The sequence below is a fragment of the Ambystoma mexicanum genome, chromosome 2p, assembly GCF_040938575.1.
Source record: "Ambystoma mexicanum isolate Mex_15411 chromosome 2p, UKY_AmexF1_1, whole genome shotgun sequence".
Classification (NCBI taxonomy): Eukaryota; Metazoa; Chordata; class Amphibia; order Caudata; family Ambystomatidae; genus Ambystoma; species Ambystoma mexicanum.
In genome coordinates, this window is record NC_090923.1 from 1,133,063,255 (window position 1) to 1,133,082,161 (window position 18,907).

The window sequence follows — 18,907 nt, forward strand, 5'->3', positions numbered from 1 at the left end:
ATTTACCAGCTAATGTACCGCTGCAGCTTCATTCCTCGTTCCCTCCGTCTGTCGCCTCGAGCTCCGCAGCTTCTGCCGGGCCAGCAACATCACCTGCAAGGGAAGAAAGCCAAAGAGCAAACATCAAAAGTGGAACGGACAGCAATACAAGACAACGAACTTTACAATACAAAAAAACAGACGAAGAAAGACAAAGGCAAACAGGAACACTTACCTGAAGTATAGTGGCTTAGTCACAGCAGCACTGGACTACCACGTGCAAGGGACCAGTGAAGGAACTCGGTCCAGATCATACAAGCGCCCCTGCCAGAAGGAGCAAGATGGAGTGCTCGCCAAAACTAATCAACAGGTGAGCTTTCCAGGGACAGCGCATCCCACGGGTACCACAGTTTGGGAGAAGGGGTCTGGAAGGGGATCAGGCATGCAAGCTGGCATACTCTCGCCCCCTATTCTCCACTCAGGAGCAGTCCCGAACAGCATCACCTATTACCACCAGTCACCACATAAGCGCAGAGGGCAAAGTCGGACCCGATCGACCTCACCCCCGGGAGGGCTGCAACCGTGCCCCAACGCCTCTGCAGAGAGAAGGTGAGCGTAACAATAAGTCCTGTGTCAGCTCTCAGCATGCTGGGGTAACAACGGAATCCTCGGACTACATTTGGGGAACTCACGACCATGATTTGCAGGCCCACAGCCTCTGGAAATGCCAAGACAGAAAGGACCACATCAAGGTTTCAGAGCTGAAAGCCGTCTTTCTGGTGCTCACATCCTTCCTTCCTTTGATCCAGGGATAGGTAGTTCAAATCCTTTCAGACAATACTACTGCAATGTTTTACATCAACAAACAAGCAGGAGCCCTCTCCTGTACTCTATGTCTTTTAGAGGCACACATTTGGTATAGGGCTCGTCCTCAGAACCATTTCCTTGTAACCTCCCACCTTCAAGGGGACAGAAATGTAAGAGTGGACTTTTTCATGCTCCACACAAATAGCAGTAGAAGCAGTCTATAGCCGAGGGATCTTAAACAGCTGGGTTCATTCTCAAAAAGATCTTTGTGTGACTCAGAGCAGTGTTCTCTGTCCTTGTTATGCATCAAGATTGGGAACTTGGTCCCTCTCGCTGGGGGATGCTCTCCTCCTGAAATGGCCATTCAAGAAGCGTTATGGCTTTCTGCCTCTTGCTCTGATTCAAAGGGTCCTGTTCAAGTTCAAGAGGACTCAGTTAGCGTCATTGAACCTAGTCTGCCCATTTTGGTCATGACAGGAATGGTTTTTGTGAGCCAGGCGATACCTGAATTACTTTACTGAAGTAGCAGCATGTCTTTTGGAGCCAGCTTTCCCGGCGGATGCAGATTATCCCGGATCTGCGTGAAATTACCGAATGCAAAAGTCTGACTACCAAAAGTCAGACCCCCCCCCCATTTATCTGAATATATGTATGTGGGGGGAGACCCCCCACAGCTCCCCACCTTACGCCTATACATTTTTATTAACTTTACCCCCACATATATATCTGCGGAAAAATGGGGGTCAGACTTTTGGGGGTCAGACTTTTTGCCCTCGGTCATTTTGTCCTATTCCTATTATCCCAAACAACTGTGAAGGAGAGAAAGCAAGGACTAAGATAACCTGAATCACCATGAAGGTAGGTTCTCACAAACCATTTATTTAGTTTTGCTAACGATAAAAAGACATTGTCCAATAGGTACCAAAAAACATATACCAAAAAAGTAAGTATATAAGAAAAGCACATTAAGTGATTTAGACATTCACTCAACCTCACTCCGTAAAACACAACATAGGTCTCTAACCTATCAGGTAAGTACTAGGCCTAAATGGTTTCAAGAAAACAGGGATGAAGAGTCCAGACAGTTCAAAAAACAGGCCCAGGAGGCCAGAAGACAGAAAGTAAAATTAAAAATAGAGTACCAAGCCTGAGTAGGTATAAGTAAAACCCCACAAAATAGATACAAACGCTGTAAAGAAAGTGATTACAGTAACACCATTACTCCCTATGGTTGAGTGAACAGAAGTGATTTATTTACGCAATATGACCTGAGATGGGGGGGCCATTACCGGTTGGGTAATGGCCCCTGGGGCCATAGTTAGAAGCTCGAGCGAAGCAAGGACTTTAAGAGAGCACCGGGGGCATTACCCGACCAGTAATGCCCCCCTCCGAGGGTCATATCGCCATTAGTACCCGGCACGTCGTACCGGGGTACTAATAGCAATTTTTCTTGAGTTGAGAATCAGAGCTGCAACCGTTTCTCGACTCCAGAAAATAAAGCAACAAAAAAAAGGCTGCCATGGATCGGGTAGAAGGGACTACACTTACTCTCTTCGCCCTTTCCATGGCGGCCACTCCAGAATGCCGCAGCAGAGAAGCAGAGGCGTCAGGGCCTTCTCTGCTTGTAACAAGCTCATTGACACTTGCTGGGTACTAATGTTCTATAATCTATAATAAATCGCTGGTACAACTGAAATCACAGTTTCTGTTCTAGACGCTACAGGAACCCATGGGGACAGTTCAGGCAAGTATCTGTTTATGTCATTTTAGGAAGAGTTTCAAACGTTTCTGGAGTTCCTCCCATAGAAATCAATGGGACAAATCCCATAGATTCCCTCTATGAAAGTGCTTAATGGGTAAAGAGGTGCATTCATGTAGGTGCCCTCCAAATATAGGGGGTACCAGTGACGATAACTGAGCTTAGCAGTTCCCTCTAGAGTGTGGTGCAGAGAATTACGGTTTGATGCACCAAAGATCTTTTAGGGGCAGTATTTATTGCATTATTTCAACAGGGCTTTTGTTGGGGTATGATTTGATAGGTTATTTATAACACGCTTAAGACCCAGAGGTTTCTAAGCGCGGACCCGGGGATGGAACCCATGTTGCTCTGTGTCATCTGGCTTCCAAGGCGAGGATGTTGCCGCTGAGCTATTCTCCCGAGACCTCTACTGTCTGCCTCCATTATGTGAATGCCACTCATTTCCATTTCTTGGTTCAGAACTAGTTCGAAGGCCTAGTGACTATCCCAAGTCATCACGATCTGGGAAATTCACTGGATATGCTTCCCAGAACAACCAGGCACCAACACCACGCACACTGTTCATGACGTTACATGTTGTGCTCATGGACATGGAAAATAGGTTCCTGAATATAATCTGTATGTGTTGGTCCTCAAATAAAACAGAACATAACTAGCCTGGGAAGCTACTGTTTTTCCTTAATATGATTAACACTTTTTGTTACATATGCCCAGTAGGAACAGTGGGGATATGCATGCATGCCGTTGTTTTGTCATCTGTGGTGTTGTGAGAAGAGCTTGGTGGTGGTTTTAAGTACAATAACAGGTCCATTTTGGGGGTTATGGGGGTTTTCATGTTTTACAAAAATGATGTCCGTTCAACTGGAGATTTTTCATGAAGCACCTACAATCTATATTACCGAAGTTTAACCGTAACTACCCTAACACACCAACAGTGCCCTCTGGGCATAGCTTGTGGCTATTTCAGTTGGCAATTTTCCTGGGGTATGGACAAATCACACATGGTGCCCACTGCGAATGGCTGAAGGGGAAATTATGCCAGTTGCATGGCGTTTGACTATGATTGATAATATGAAATGTTGCCTTTATTACATTGGGCAATCAAACCATGAGTCTGCCGGTAGGGGCAGGGTACGCCCGGCAGACCGGACATGCCAGGAGTTAAGGCCCCTAGCGGCAGGCTTTTCACTGAAGCATATGTATTGTTACTAATGGTGCTGGTGCTTCAGGTTTCCCATAGGACTGTATGGGAATGGGAAATAACCGTACTGCCGCCACCTGAGATATCCTGAGATGTCCGGTGGCGGTAATAGTGTTAGAGGGTTATGGGTAACGCGCCGCGTACCAGCAACCCCATAATAAGGGCCATTGTGTTTTTTGTTAAAAGGTTAAATATTTAACCAGATAACAAAAAAACAAAAAACAAATCCATATTCATATGCTAACAACTATTAGGCAGAGATGAATGCGGGCAAGCTTGAGTACCATGCAGGGTACTGCAGTTATGTCCCAATGAATGGTGTTGACTGATACTAGCTGGTAAGTGTGGTCAAACTCTTAAGGTTTCCATTCAACTTAGACTTTTATTATCCTGACCATAGTTGGCTTGGTCAGTCAGATGTCTACTTTTGGAGAGCCTTTATTGTCTGGATCCTTCCTGGCCTGTGTGTTTCTAGTAACTCGACTCAAAGCCCCCAACTGCCACTAACTGGACCTGAACCCAACATCCAAACCCACTTGTTCACCGGCCGCTCCTGGGCTGAATTATTTGGAGCATCTGGCACTGTGAGTACCTGTTCCTGCATCCTGGTGCCCTGATCCTATAGTTAGTTCTGTTATTAGGGGCCCTGGGTCCAATAGTAGTGACATTTTGGAGACCCCTTCCGCAAAGGATCTACATTGTCTAGAATGGGTCTTCCACTCTACACCTTTGCTGGACAGCTGATTCTAAAACCCTGGGCTGGAACTGTTCTCTGGGATTTCTTAGGCTCCCTTTCTGTCTGATTGCCTCTCCTACTTCACCTGTGTGGTAAAAACAGAATTTACCTAACTTTCCCCGATATACGCAACAGATCCTGTAAACTTCTACACAGAGTGGTCAGTCCAAAAATCTTGACATATCCTTGAATTAATATTGTACACAGAGAGCCACCAGGACACCTAAGATAGCTTAACGACTAATTCCACAAACAATCTAGGATGTGGCATGGTCTCTTCACACTTTCTGATTCCTGGTATACTGCTCTCTCTGAAAACTTTTGCTCTGCTCTGTTTCAGGGTCACACAGATGAGCTGTGGGGACTAGCCACGCACCCCTCCCAGGACCTTTTCCTCACCTGCGGCCATGACCGTCTGGTGTGTGGTTGGGACGGCAGTGGCCACTGCCTGGCTTGGAGCTGCTCCTTAGAGGTACATGTTGAGACGTTTGTATGACCAAGTGGGTGTCTGTGCGTTTGTGGCTGGAGACCAGATGCTAATATTTGTCCTTTTTTTCCATGGGCAGGAGACTGGACTCTGCGCAGATTTTCACCCTTGCGGGAAGGTGGTGGCAGTGGGACTCAACACAGGACGGTAATGTATTTCTGATTAATTCTTGGACTGGTTTTATGGGGGACTTAGACAGGTGCAGTCGAAGAGGGGTGAGGTATTTGGAGACACCACCAACACTCATTAGCTTCATTCATTCATTACATGGGGGGAAGATCAGCTGCTCTGATAATCCTCACTGTATATTCTATATCATCTCCCAGTGCCAAATATCTTTGTGATTGACTGCCAAGTCTGGGGTCCACTTCAAAGACCCCAATATACTTGATCTCTCAGTTTTTCAGTATTAGCCTTTTCATCTGCCAATCCTATTGTAAGTGTGTGCATGTCAGTAAAATATTTGGAGATGTGCAAATAAGTTCATTTCGGGGACGTGATGAGTGCCTCCCAAGTTGCATTTTACAGCACCTCTTGGTTGTCTGGTAGGATATAGAATGTGTTCCGTGGTGGACTGGCGTAAAGGGAACTCTGCAGATTAACCAGTCAGCCTCTAAACCGTGGGCCTCTTTTGTGTGGCTACACAGCTTTCTCTAGCAACAATGATAATGTGGAAAAAAACAAGTTCTGAACATGGTAGATGGACAGCACGGAATGCTCCCTCCCAACTTGTAAGAGCAGCTGCTGTTATGATGTGCACCCTTCAAGGGTGGGCAGAAAGAGGTGGCCGCAGCCATAAGTGGGGGTACAGTTAGGAATCCTTATACGTGCAGCCGTGCAAGGAAGGAAGTCATCCTCTGAGGAGTCCTGACTTTCTGAGTTAGGCAATCTCTATTTCGGCTGCACAGGGATACTTAGGAGGCAAGGTAGTGAAGGCCCCGGATGGGTGTTTCTATTAGGGGAGAGAGCAGGATTTCATGGTTTGTATTTTCTGAAGCTTTCACATGAAATTGGAATTGCAGTGCTATCATGGATCATCATTGCATGGCTTAACGGGGTTATTAGCGTCAGGTGATCTGGGTTGTTTGCAGATTGCTTTTATGTGTAATGGTACATGTAAGACTCATCCCCAAGCAATTCCTGAGCACATTGCTCAGGTAGCAGCACATCCTTACTATTTGATGCCATTTAGCACAAGAATAAGGCGGCCTCTAGACACAATGAAAACCTTTACATAGGGAAAGCATACATGAAACTAACATGTTTATTGACATACATATATATTAGCTCAGCAATGCAGCAGAGCATTAGCTCAGACTCTGCTCCTAGGGACCAAGCATGCTAGAGTGACAGTGATGAATCCCTGCCTTCCAGGCAGCTACTGACCATGCTAAATCCCCATTCCAGAGGGTCTGTGTGAGGTAGTGGCACAGGCAAATACAAAGAAGCACAACATCCTGGGCAAGAGACAATCAGGGTTTCGCCCACAGCACGGCACAGAATCAGCCTTGCTAGATTTAAAAAGTCAGCTCCTAGAAAACATGCACAAAGGCAAAGCCGCGCTTCTCCTGCTCCTTGACCTATCAGCAGCGTTCGACTTGGTCGACCACAAAACACTAGGACACCACCTCATTAACTCTGCCCACTTCCCTCATGAAGCCACTACATGGATAATTTCCTTCTTAGAGGGCCGTGCCATGAGGGTCTTCTCAGACCAGGCATCAGCCACTCCCTCGCCCATCAGCTGCGGAGTGCCTCAAGGCTCATGCACCTCGACAACCCTCTATAACCTCTTCACCCTACCATTATTTAATGACCTGGAATCTCTCGGCATAACGTTCACCAATTATGCCGACGACGCACAAATCCTTCTCCCTCTATCTGGTGATTACGAGAAAGACCGCAGAACACTACAGCAGACATATGCAATCATCCAGGCCTGGATGGCAGCAAATGGCCTATGCCTTAACAGGGATAAAACTGAACTCCTAATTGTAGTCCCCAAGGAAACCTTTAAAAAAATGGACACCAAATACAGCAATTTCAGCATTGAAAACACTGTCATCCCAGTCTCAGCTGCAGTGAAAACACTCAGTCTTTCTTGACTCCACCCTCTCCATGAATAGACAAGTTAGCTACATCTCCTCATCAGCAGCTCACACTACTAAAATCATCAACGCGGTAAAACCCTACCTCTCCGCCAAGAACTGTCTCAACATTGCCAGAGCCACCATAGGAGCCAAACTGGACTATTGAAATGTCCTTCTGCTAGGTACATCTGCCAAGAACATTAACCGGCTACAAATTGTGCAAAATAATGCTCTCCGAGCTGCTCTCAGTATCCCCAGGAGAGAGCATATCTCCCAGGCCAGACAAGATGCCCACTGGCTCCCTATCAAAGAACGTTCAAGGCGCTCACAATCACACACAGATGTCTTTCCCAATCAGCGCCCGATACCTAGCTGATCGGATACACCCTGCACAATCACTCAGACCCAAGCAAGAACTCTAATCTGACCAACTTGCGGTCCCTGTCTTTAACAGAGCCAAAGCCGGCGGTACTAGCTTTGAAGTATTGACACCAAAATCTTTTAACTTAATACCCCCAAACTCAGGAAGGAAACATCACTCGTAGCCTTTAGAAAGGCTCTGAAAACCATGTTATTCAAATAACTGTTTGTTCCACTGTAACCAAGGAACTGTTTATCACCTAATATTTATGACCCTGAACGGAGAACTGTACACTGCTTTTGCCTGCACCCAAGTGAATATGATGTAACAGCGGCACGATGCCCTAGGGCAGATGTGCGCTTTATACATGGAAATAAATAAATAAAATACCATGATACACCGAAGATCAAGGAGATAGCTCTACACCTTTCCCCGCTGTGCGCATAAGCAGCTGAGCTTCATGGGAATGGAGACTCTATGCTACTGCCTGGTGCTCTAGGCTTCCTTGCTGGAGGCTGGGATAGTTCCAGCCAGGAGAGGGATTGTCAGTGGGGTACTTCATCTGGATTTGACCTGGTAAAAACCCAGGCTTGGCATAACCAGGTCCTTGGTTATGGGTACCTGCACCTATAGAAACCCCTACTTGACAGCCATCTAAATACAGGTAACATCTTTCTGCTTTGTCTGAACAGCCAAAATATAAGTGGGAGCAATGTGAAAGCAAAGACATGTGGGAAAGAACCCCTAAGGCAAAAAAGGCCAAAGTGCGGTTGATGCTTATCTTACCCATACATGAGCGACTTGAAACATGTCACGCTGCTCCTACAGTGGCTGATGTTTGCAGGAAGAAGTCTTCTGAGGCACCCCCGCCCCCCCCAATTTGTGTTTAGATGCGAAGCACTGCTGTACTTCACGCTCACAAGCCTGCCATGTCAAACAGATACTGCTTGTCTTGAAACACACATTGTGTAACTGTCAGTCATCATCCACTGACTATTTCGCAATTAAGTCATTGTTCCTCGCACCCATCAATACTGTTCTCTCGTCGGCTATTTCCACTCTGGGGAGGGTGGACAACAGCTAGGGCTTCTGTAAGGTCACTTTGAGGGTAAGGGACAGGGCTACAGACACTTAGAATCTCCCTTGCTCGCCCATTCAACAAGCAACATCTCTCAGCGCTCTTTCTCCAAAGTTTAATAATTGTTGATATACCAAGGTAAGCACTCCATTCCTCTGCACTGTTCCCCTTTAGCACTTTGAAGCAGCCCCTGGGAAGCCTTACATTTTAGATCAGCAAACTGGGATTGACGCGGTCTGCTTCTCTGCTTCACTTACCTTCTCACTCACCCATCCCCTTCCCCCATCCCTCCTCACCACAAAAACCTCATTTCAAGAAAAGAATTTGTTATAAAGCGTCCAGTGGGTAATTCCTAACTCTCAACAAATAGATGTTATATGCTAGTTTTTAGTTGTTTAACTACTTTTTCATCCCTAAATAGGAGCAAACGTGCTTTAAAATGTACCATTTGAACTAGGATTTGCGAAACATTCTTGCTTGGGAGAACCTGCACGTGTTAAGCACTGGTTTAAGGCATGGAGCCTGCCTGGATTTAGCAGATTCCAAACACCCACGATGCCAACTCAGCCCAGCATCCTTCAGAGGTATATACATTGAGTACCAATGAGCTGCATAATAAAAGCGCCAGTACTTAGAAGAAGTAGGAATCTGAAATGAAGCATCATATGAAAGTATATCATTATCATTAAATGGCCTTGGAAGCAAGACTACGTGGAGCAACACAGGTTCAGGTTCGATCCCCGTCCACGCTCAGAAACCTCTGGGTATTAAGCGCGTTATAAATAACCAATTATAATAACAATTTCAGCATTCTACTGCTCTCCCTCTCTCTCACACACACACGCGCACACACACACACGTTCTCTCTCTCTCTCTCACACGCACACCTTCTCTCTCTCTCAGGTCTACCTGAACGCTGCATATTTTGGCTTTTGAAGGCTGTGGTAGGTGGATAAAAGGATGCGTGAGTGCAGGCTTTGGCAAATGGCCACCTTTCTGGCCTGTCAGGCACGTGTAATGTCTTACTGAGCCCATAAAGCTACCTTACAGGCATTGAAATAGTTTGAGCAACTCTCTCAAAATGTTCTTGGCTGCTGACATCCAGTGCTTGAGAGCCAAATGGTGACGGAAATGGCTCGAAGTATCGTCCCCTGAAGTTTGATCCACCTGATATTCAAGGTGCATGGGGCCACAGAGACCTTCCCTCCAATTTAAAGGGAGACTGATGCAATATTGGCCCCAGAGATTTCCTGACAAGAGCCATTGCTTTGCCACCATTGCATAGTTGATAATAATAATTTAGCATTTATATATAGCTGTACAAACCCTCAGGTATCTGAGTGCAGCTGATTATTACCCAGGTGTGTGGTGCTCATTTATCGACCTCAGAAGACTGAAGGGCAGAGTTTGGCCCTGCCGGGATTCGAACCTGCGCCAGCAGGCTCTACACAGATGTCAGAGCGAGCGCTCTACTCGCTGTGCTATCTGACCGGCTAGTTGTTTGGACTGCCGTTGTCTATGTCTGGTGTTCTGACCAGCCGCTTCTAACCATTCTCTATTGTCTTTGAGACAGTGTCACGCCCTCTCACACACCCCATCTCCCACTTCCCCCCTCACACCTGTCTCTCCCATCAGGCGCTTCTCGCCCTCGTGTTCCCCATTCACATCAGCAGGGGAAGCACGGCAGGCGGGATACCATGTTGGGCGGACCCGCCTCTTTTCGCCCATTTCCGCGCTGGCGGTTGCCATGGCGCCTCCTGCACAGCCGGCGACGCCAGGATACCAGGAAGTACCGGCAGCCCCAATCGCTGGCCGCGTTGCGCTCCACGTAACGCGTGCGAGCGGTCACGTGAGGCGTCACGTGACACCGCTCACCGCTTCAAAAGAAGCCGGCAAACAAGACACTTTGCTTCACAGCTACTTCTACGGAGGACTGCCAGGCGTTTCCTTTTGCTTCTTGTTACTCTCCTTGCCTCGACCTTGGAACGCTTCATTTGGACCTGCTCTCGGATTACCCTTGGACTCTGGCGTGGTCTCTGATCTCCCGGACACCTGACACCTGTTTGTACTCTGGACTTGCTTTTGGAATACCCTTCTGTTTCTGCAAACCTCGGATTGCTTCAAGTTTTGCCACAGATCAAGTTCTTGCTCCACCAGGTGTTTTCAGGAGTGCCAAGTACATCATCTCAGCCTGCTGTGGGTTCCCCTGCTGTCTGCATAGGTTTCTTACCTATACTCCACCCCTTTTAGGTAAGCTGGTGTCACTGCATCTTGTTTGCTCCCTCTGCCAATTGCCTTTTGGGTGTGTCCTTGATTATAACCCTTTGCCTTACAGCACTCAGGGGTCCTTCCGGCGTTCCCGGTACCAGGCTGACGACGACACTCCCACCTGTGGCCTCAAAGATTGCTAGGGCAGTATTTTACATTCTGCTCGAGCGGTACTTGGGGACGGAGGCATTACATAACTGCACGACCATCAAGTCAGATCCATCAAGTTAGAACAGACAGACTGTTCTGCAGTTTGCACCGGTCCTCTTGTGATCAGGTCCATCTGTTTTTCTGAGGCTTTGTCCATGTTGGGTCATAATGTTCAGCTTCTTTGCTTACAATCCCTGTCATGGTCCAGCCCATTGGCAGCTCAATTCCTGTGCCAGGATTATGACCTATAAATGGGATTCATCTTTCCATCACCCATTCTGTCTGCACAAGCACTAGTTTCCGTGCAGCCAACCTTTCTTGTTGCACATATGGCTTCTGCAACTGCTTCCCCCACCAAGGGCCTTGTTAGGAAAATCTTTTCATTTTGCAGCTTTCCCATCCCTGTCAATGGGACCCCCAGTATATCTGAAGATGGTTTGTGTGATCCAGGTCAAATTGTTTGGAGGGAGGCATTTCTTAACCTCACTCACTGGCTTATCTCATCTGCTTTGGAGGCACTAGTCAGTCCTTAAGGCTAAAAGTGGGTGGGGACCGGCCCCCCATTTATGTCTGAGGTCAGGGTGGGACCAAGCCCCCCATTTATGTCTGAGGTAAAGCACTATTACATACAAATATGAGTGCAGGGAAACTTTTTTTCTAACCTTTCTTTTCATTTTTTGGACATTTTCTGACAGGTAGACAAGACCAGAGAGGTTGGTGGCAGTGATATCTCAAAATTGCCATTTTCTTGTGTACTTCTATGCACCATTTGTTTTTACCACATGGTAGCTCATACAATAAGGTGCTTTCAAATAGCCGGCCATGTTTTAAGATATGTTTTTCTGCTTCAGTGACCTGGTGGCCGTCTTCCTCCTGTGGAAAGGAATGGAATGGCCATATATGGTAATTCCTATCCACATGCTCTGCCCAGAGCCTAGAATGTAGACCCTGTGTGTGCCTGGAACCGGGTTTGTGTTGTGGAGGCGCTGCAGACAGCTTCAATACACAAAAATCACGCGTTGTGTGAGTCATGGACGCACCTGATCTGGCTGTCGATGATTGGACAACGGCTCAGAACCACTGAAGCCAAGAATCCAAAGACAAGAAAGCTGCAGACAGACTCCTGAGGGCATTTGCTGGAACTCCCATTGGCCAAACCATCCACTGCACGGCGAAGGTATGCCCTTTACTTAATATGGGAGTCCATGCACCAGGCGTCCCTGCTTTGAACTGTTGGGCCCATCCAGTACCAAGTCCTGCATCGCTGAGGTCATCCGCCTGTAGCCCGGAGGTGCTGTGGTCCTGTATTTGAAATGGGGTCTTCTTCTTTTATTGTGATCACATGCAGGTTGGTACTTTGAATTACTCAGTACATTGTGAAGATTCCTGCGGATCCCTCACTGAAACCCTGCCTAAAGTCTCCTCCCAGATCGCCAGGGGAAGGCAGGCGCTTCCTGATCCTAACCCTAGGCGTGGTGTAATGCAGGAGGATTACCTGGGTGGAGACAGAGTTAAGAGATTTTGTGGGGTCAGACACAGTATTGCTTCTCTGATAAGGAGACTCTTAACACTGTGCCAAAATACGTTATGGCTTATTGCCATTTCTATGCTTCTCAACCTCCTATTTAACCTAACGTGGTGAACCTTAAAGTTGTAAAAACAAAGTGTACTATAACAAAAGAAATACTCCTTTTGGTATCTAATATTAAATACCCTCCTCATATCCAAGGGGACACTACAAAGGATTGCTGAAATGTTGTCTTATCTAAACCATCTTCCTCTAGACAAGTTAAAAACCCCAGCTCCTCGGCTAAAATCACTAATGGTGTGGCGTACGAGTGGCAGTCCGTGCACCAATCTTGCTGTGTTGATGTTTTGCAGTCTGTTCACTGTGGTTTCTACTTGCAGGAGGAGCCGCCTTACAAAAACCTCAACTACTGCGGAGTGGCTCAGAGTGGCGTGCAAGTGGCAGTCCGTGTACCAATCTTGCTGTGTTGCTGTTTTGCAATCTGTTCACTGTGGTTTCTACTTGGAGGAGGAGCTGCCTTACAAAAACCTCAACTTCCGTGGTGCAGCGCGGCATGCCGTGCGAGTGGCAGACTGTGCACCAATCTTGCTCTGTTACTGTTTTGCAGTCTTTTCACTGTGGTTTCTATTTGGAGGAGGAGCTGCCTTACAAAAACCTCAACTACCGTGGAGTGGTCGGAAGTGGCGTGCGAGTGGCTGTCTGTGCATTCAGTGCAGACCATGTGGTCCTAGGGATCCTGGGTTCAGGCTTCCCTTCTCTCCTCCATGACCAGCTGCTGTTTGGCCTGTGATCTGTGACCAACCGCTGTTTTGACCAGTGAGTGTCACAATAGTTCCTTCCTTTACTATCTCTGTGGATCATTGACTTGTAGTAGCTGCTCCTATAGCCAGTCTTTGCCTGAAATAGAAAGAAGCTTGCGCCCCCCCCCATGCATGATCTGGGTAGTGGTAAGGTGATAATGCGTCAGAACTAGAAACACTCACACTTGTCGGACGAGTGGCTGTGGTGAACATACCATTGCTGCCCTCCCCTAAGGTGGGGGTGCCTAGGACGGCCACAGAAACCCCCGCCTTCCCTGGGTAGAAGGGGTAAGTCCGGGACCAATGGACAACGAGCGTGGAACGAGGGATATTAAATCCAATCCCCAAGGTCTGATTACTGCTTTTTTTCAAACCAAAAGCACTCAAAACAACCTTGTTACATCCCAAGCCAAGCACGCCTTTGCAAACAGCTAAGCCCCTATCCGTGCCTGCAGTTATATTTTCTGTGCCATCCATTTCCATTGGAAGTAATGCGAGTTCCAGTTATTTGGACTCGCCACTTGACTTGGGAAAGAGGTATATACCGGACTTTGATTCTACTCTTCCATCAATTGGCTGTCCACTGTCGTCTGCAGCTCTCTGAAACTCTGATGTGCCTTTTATACAGCAAAATGACAAATCGCCCCCATGGGCTGACTCTCTACCAGAGATCAATCAGGTTCCTATGCATCCTAGCCTCCCTTTATGATAGTCTAAAACTAGAAACAAAATCTAATGCGGTACCTCTGGAATCACTTTTGTTCAAATTTGACTAAATAAAATGTCACGCCACAGCAGAGGAGTTCTTGTTTACTTATGGTCTCATTGACATCAACAAACATTCTAGGGGTGCTAGAGAGCCCGACCAAGATGGCTGCTCCTCCTTCAGCTCAGTGCCGAGCTCTCAACAATCCTGCAAAAACTGCGAGCTGGGCGAATTTGGACACCTGCTGATGGTGTCGGAACCATCGTATAAGTGCTCCAGGCACCCGTAGCAAAGCGCAACAGAAAGCAAGACCCTCAGGTGGCCGGTGAGCGATCGCGGCCCTGAGCCGACAGATAGTGAGAACTGCCGCGAGGAAGCAGCAACCAGTGTGGAGTGGGTTTGCGGACCCATAAACCTGCCGCGCAGTCCGCAGGGACAGTGTCTGCACGACCCACCGGGCAACGGGGAATCTCTCCCTTAACTGCAGTGTGTGGTGGAGCGGCAGTATGAGGGACACACTCCTGAGCGGCTGGATAGAATAAGGCCTGCAACGAGTCCGGAGAACAGCCCACAATAACGCTGTGGGCAGCGGCACGGGCGCGTGCATCAGCTCATCCCAGTGCCGGTTAACAACAGGCTTCTGCAGTACTAAATGCTTGTGCGGAACTTAGGGGGCAGGGGAGCCCAGAGACCTGGTGGGCCAGAGAGGTCCAGCTGGACAGATCCGCCCAGCAGCAACACTTGCCTGCCTTCCCTCCAGGTACCCCATCGGCCATGTGCAAAAGGAGAGGCCTGAAGAGTGAATACAGCAGAGGCCTCTCACAACAATGCACAGCTCAGGCACCCGCGGTGGGGAGAGAGGCACTCGCCAGAGGCTGATGGGGGACATAGCACAGCTGGAAGAAGCCTGCAGTAAATGCACAACTTCAACGAAGCGTCACCACAAGAGGAGGAAAAGAACAGCGACAACGCTCAGAGCAGCCAATAGAGGCCGACAGGCACAGTAGGCGCTGACACGGGTTGGGACTAAAACACACAGCACTGGGCTGGCCTTGGCCCCATCCCTCCTGGCGCCAGGGGGTACCCTCAACAAGACCTGAGACTGGGCTGCCCCTGGTGGTATGGGGAGAGGGTCCCTGCCTCCCCTGCCGCACCAGCGGCGGGGCCCACTTAGATTTTAAAGAAAATAGTTTGGGGTAGCTTTCCGCCGGCCTGACAACAGTCCAGTGGAGGAGGCTACCTCGGTGCTTGTCCCGACCAGTCCTCTGATCGGCAGCGGCAAGACAGCTGGCGCAACAGATAGGGATTCCTTTGCGAGTACACAAACTGGGACTCACCGCCTCAGAAGCTCCAGAAGCTGTAGAGGGGAATTGTTTGTGCGCCCGTAACAGAAGATCAATCAAGTCCACATCTGATCCGGTAACTGGGCGTGAGACAGAGGCAGTTGAGAGCCCGTAACGTTTCCAGCAGTGGACGAGCCCCAGAGGTTGGTAAACCTCGACAGCAGTGAGAGAGGGCATGGTGAACTCGCATGGCCGGTGGCAGTACCAGGTGACATCGAGTAAAGCAGCGGGGGAGGCGAGAACATACAGCTTGGTGACAACAGAACAGTTTTGGTGGGACTGCACGGTTGCCATTGTTGCCCGTCCCTAGCACAAAACAGAGACAAGACACAACGCAAAGGTGTCCCACCCCTCCCAAATCAAGTAGCAAACAGCCAAGGTAAACAAGGCGGCTGCAGAGACCGGGGCCGGCGAGGGATCAAGGCTACCAGCAATCACCTCAGCCCCCCTCAACGAAAGACACATACTTGTCGGCAGGGGGGTAGCATCACCACACAACCACCAGGAGTCGGAGTCAATGGGGTGACCTGATGGGGTGAGGGGGTCTGCACAACCAACATAAGGCGACAGCGGGTGGAAGGGCACCAGATCCACCTGCATAGACTGAGATCGAGCTACCCTGTCTCTAAAAGTAACGCATCAAAGACCACTACCTTCAGACCACCTCAGCCTGGAAGCGAACCAAACAGCGCAACAAATTGGCCTGGCCAAGGGCAGACACGGGCTGCTCAGCCGGGTGGTAATTCAAGAATATACTTGCGCCTGCCTGCCCAGCCTGATCCCCATTCAGATTTGGAACACTACCCTCGAAATAAGAGAAGGAGCAGACGCCCCAAGCTTTCTGTGTTTGGTCTTGAGTCGGCAGCCCCAACCTCAAGTGGGGTCATCCACAGAACATGGGGAAAGCAGATAAACTGCAATGGAAACTCAAATTCGAGGGCAGTGCCCCGCCAAGACGGCCAGAGCTCAACTTCAAGAACAACCAAACAAACTACTGAAAGAGGCAGAAATGAGTACCACCTCAGCACCAGAGGTGGACATCAAGGAGATTCTTTTGGACCGTAAGGCGGGAATTAGAGGACTCGATTCCAAACTAGACTCTTTGTCCTCCAAGGTCGATCTGCTGTAACATAGAACCGATAAACATGGTGACCGCCTTGATGCGGTTGAGCACAGGGTGTCCGGGATGGAAGACGGGAGCACATCCCTGGCTGCCAGAGTGTCTGCTCTTGAGGTCCACGTCCAATCAGTGTCAGCAAAAAATGAGCACCTGGAGGGAAGAGCATGCAAAAATAACTTTCGGCTGGTCGGAATCGGAGAGCGGCTGAACGGCACCAAGATGGAAGAATTTGTAGAAACCATGTGCAAAGATTTGTTTGGGGAGACAGCGCTATCACCATTGTTCGTAGTGGAGCAAGTCCATCGAGTGCCAGTAACCCGTCCGATACTGGGCGCGCCCCCCCAATCCCATCATTGCGCACCTCCTCAATTACACGGACCGGGACACAATCCTTCGATTAGCCAGGGAAAAAGGAGTGCTTCAGCATGATGGCGACAGAATTTAAATGTTCCCGGACTTTTCAGCGGCAGTACAGGCATCCCGTTGATCCTTCATCGGAGTGAAGAGGCGCCTGACAGACAGTAACATCGCCTACTCCATGTTGCTCCTGGTGAAACTCTGAATCTAGCAGTTTTTCACCTCGCCAGAGGCAGAAAGCTCCTTCCTGGACGGGATATATGGGTGGCCGCCCCAGAATGGCCCAAGGCCCCATAGAGACGAACATGATGGGGGAGACCCAGGCTGACAGTGTCAGCCTCACAGCATAAGGCGAAACCAGGATGCATAACACAAAATGTATTGTCCACACCATTACTGCATAATGCTTATAGCCCAGTCACACACAAATTCTAATTAATAGGGGAGCCTGCAGACTTGGTCGGCACTAGCGCCCCAAGCTCAGCAATGTTCACGGAAGATGGGTTAAGGGGGTGGAATAAGTCAATGGGTGGGTTGGGGGTTGCCTGTGGAGCAAGGGGGAAGAAGGGACAGTCGGGGCAGAGTTTAGAATACGTTTTAATAGTTGGGAGTCTGGCCAGCCCACTCCTCTGGCACACCACATGAAACATGCAGGCTCTCAGAGGTCCGGTTCTCATCAGTTCAACCACTTGCACACACGATGAAACAAGTAGACTTCACACATACCAAGAAGGCAATGACCAAGAAGCTTCGAGCCCCATTGCCTAGATTCACTAGGGTCCGATGGGGGTCAGAGTAGCAACCTGGAACATAAGAGGGTGTAACAACCCTGCAAAGATTCAGAGAGTATCCCAATACCTCAGGAGGCACCACATCGACGTGGCACTGATACATGAAACTCACCTGGCCCTGTCTTCTGAGGGGAGGTGGGGGGTACGATGGGGGAGTCACAGATATTTCTCTTCCTATTCATTTTATGCTAGGGGAGTAGAAATCCTGATTGGTAGAGGGGTGACGTTCCGGCTCATATCGGTGACCAGAGACGACGCTGGGAGAGCACTACTAGTACATGGCGTGCTTGAAGGGATGATGGTCGTCCTGCTGAATTCATATGGTCCAAATATAGATAGTACTAATGCATTTGACTGGGTCATGACACAACTAACCGGGTGTCGCTCAACCACAATCATCTGCGGAGGTGGCCCAAACACCGCCCTGGACCCCCTGTGGGACAGGTCAAGAGCAGTCCCGGGTGAGATGACTAACAGATGCAGTAGAACTGCACAGCATACAACTTAATAGACGCATGGCAGATCCGACCCCCGGGGGTCCGCGACTTCACATACCACTCAGGGACCCACGGTACAATCTCCAGATTAGACTATCTGCTGCTGTCCCAGGAAGGGGGATTCAGCTAGGGCGACAACCACATTTTGCACAGAACACTCTCTGATCACTCCACAGTGACATTAGAATGTACATGTGAGTCTGGGGGCAAGGGGGGTCACTCCTGGAGATTCAAGTAAGGGGCAATGCAAGATCTGGTCTATGCTGAAGAGTTGCGGGAAGAAGTCCAGTCCTTTCTTTCGATCAATAGAGGATCAGTCTCCTCTAGCGGGGTTCTATGGGAAACTCTTAAATGCTATGTCGGAGGGGTCTGTATTTCTTAGAAAAACAGTATGCTGCGGGTCATTAGAAGAGATCTAGCTGAAGGGGAAACCCGAATAAAAACGTCGAGGACAAATACGCAGAGAAACAAGAACCCCAAATACTACCCCGCCTCCGCTGAGAACTCGATAAATTTTGAAAGACCGCAGATCGGGAAATTGATTCTTGGCACGTGGACACCCAGTACAACAATATGGGGAAGGCCAAAAGCCAGGAGCCCTCCTGGCACGTCTGATAGCAGCGGACAGATCCCCGCCATTCATGGAAAGCATAAGGAATCCACAAGGCGAGGTAGTCCACTCCGAAGAAGGCATAGCAGAAGTATTCCACGTCTTCTACCAGAACTTGTACTGTTCTAAATGCCCGAGAGACTCCGAAGCTTTACGCGACTACCTCGAAGAAACAGAACTATACTGGGTGGAATGGGACCTGCACAAATCCCTTAATAAACCCCTTACTCTTGACGAAA

General features: G+C 48.8%; 1 protein-coding gene across 4 annotated transcripts in view; it reads left to right on the forward strand.

Moving 5' to 3' along the window:
• Positions 1-18,907, forward strand: part of EML3 (EMAP like 3) — a 743,130-nt gene that overhangs the window by 492,336 nt on the left and 231,887 nt on the right. For all 4 annotated transcript variants that reach the window (XM_069645189.1, XM_069645191.1, XM_069645188.1 and 1 more), the window contains 2 exons: positions 4,823-4,954; positions 5,049-5,116. In XM_069645189.1, the coding sequence (XP_069501290.1) occupies positions 4,823-4,954; positions 5,049-5,116 (200 nt within the window). The remainder of the gene's footprint in view (positions 1-4,822; positions 4,955-5,048; positions 5,117-18,907) is intronic.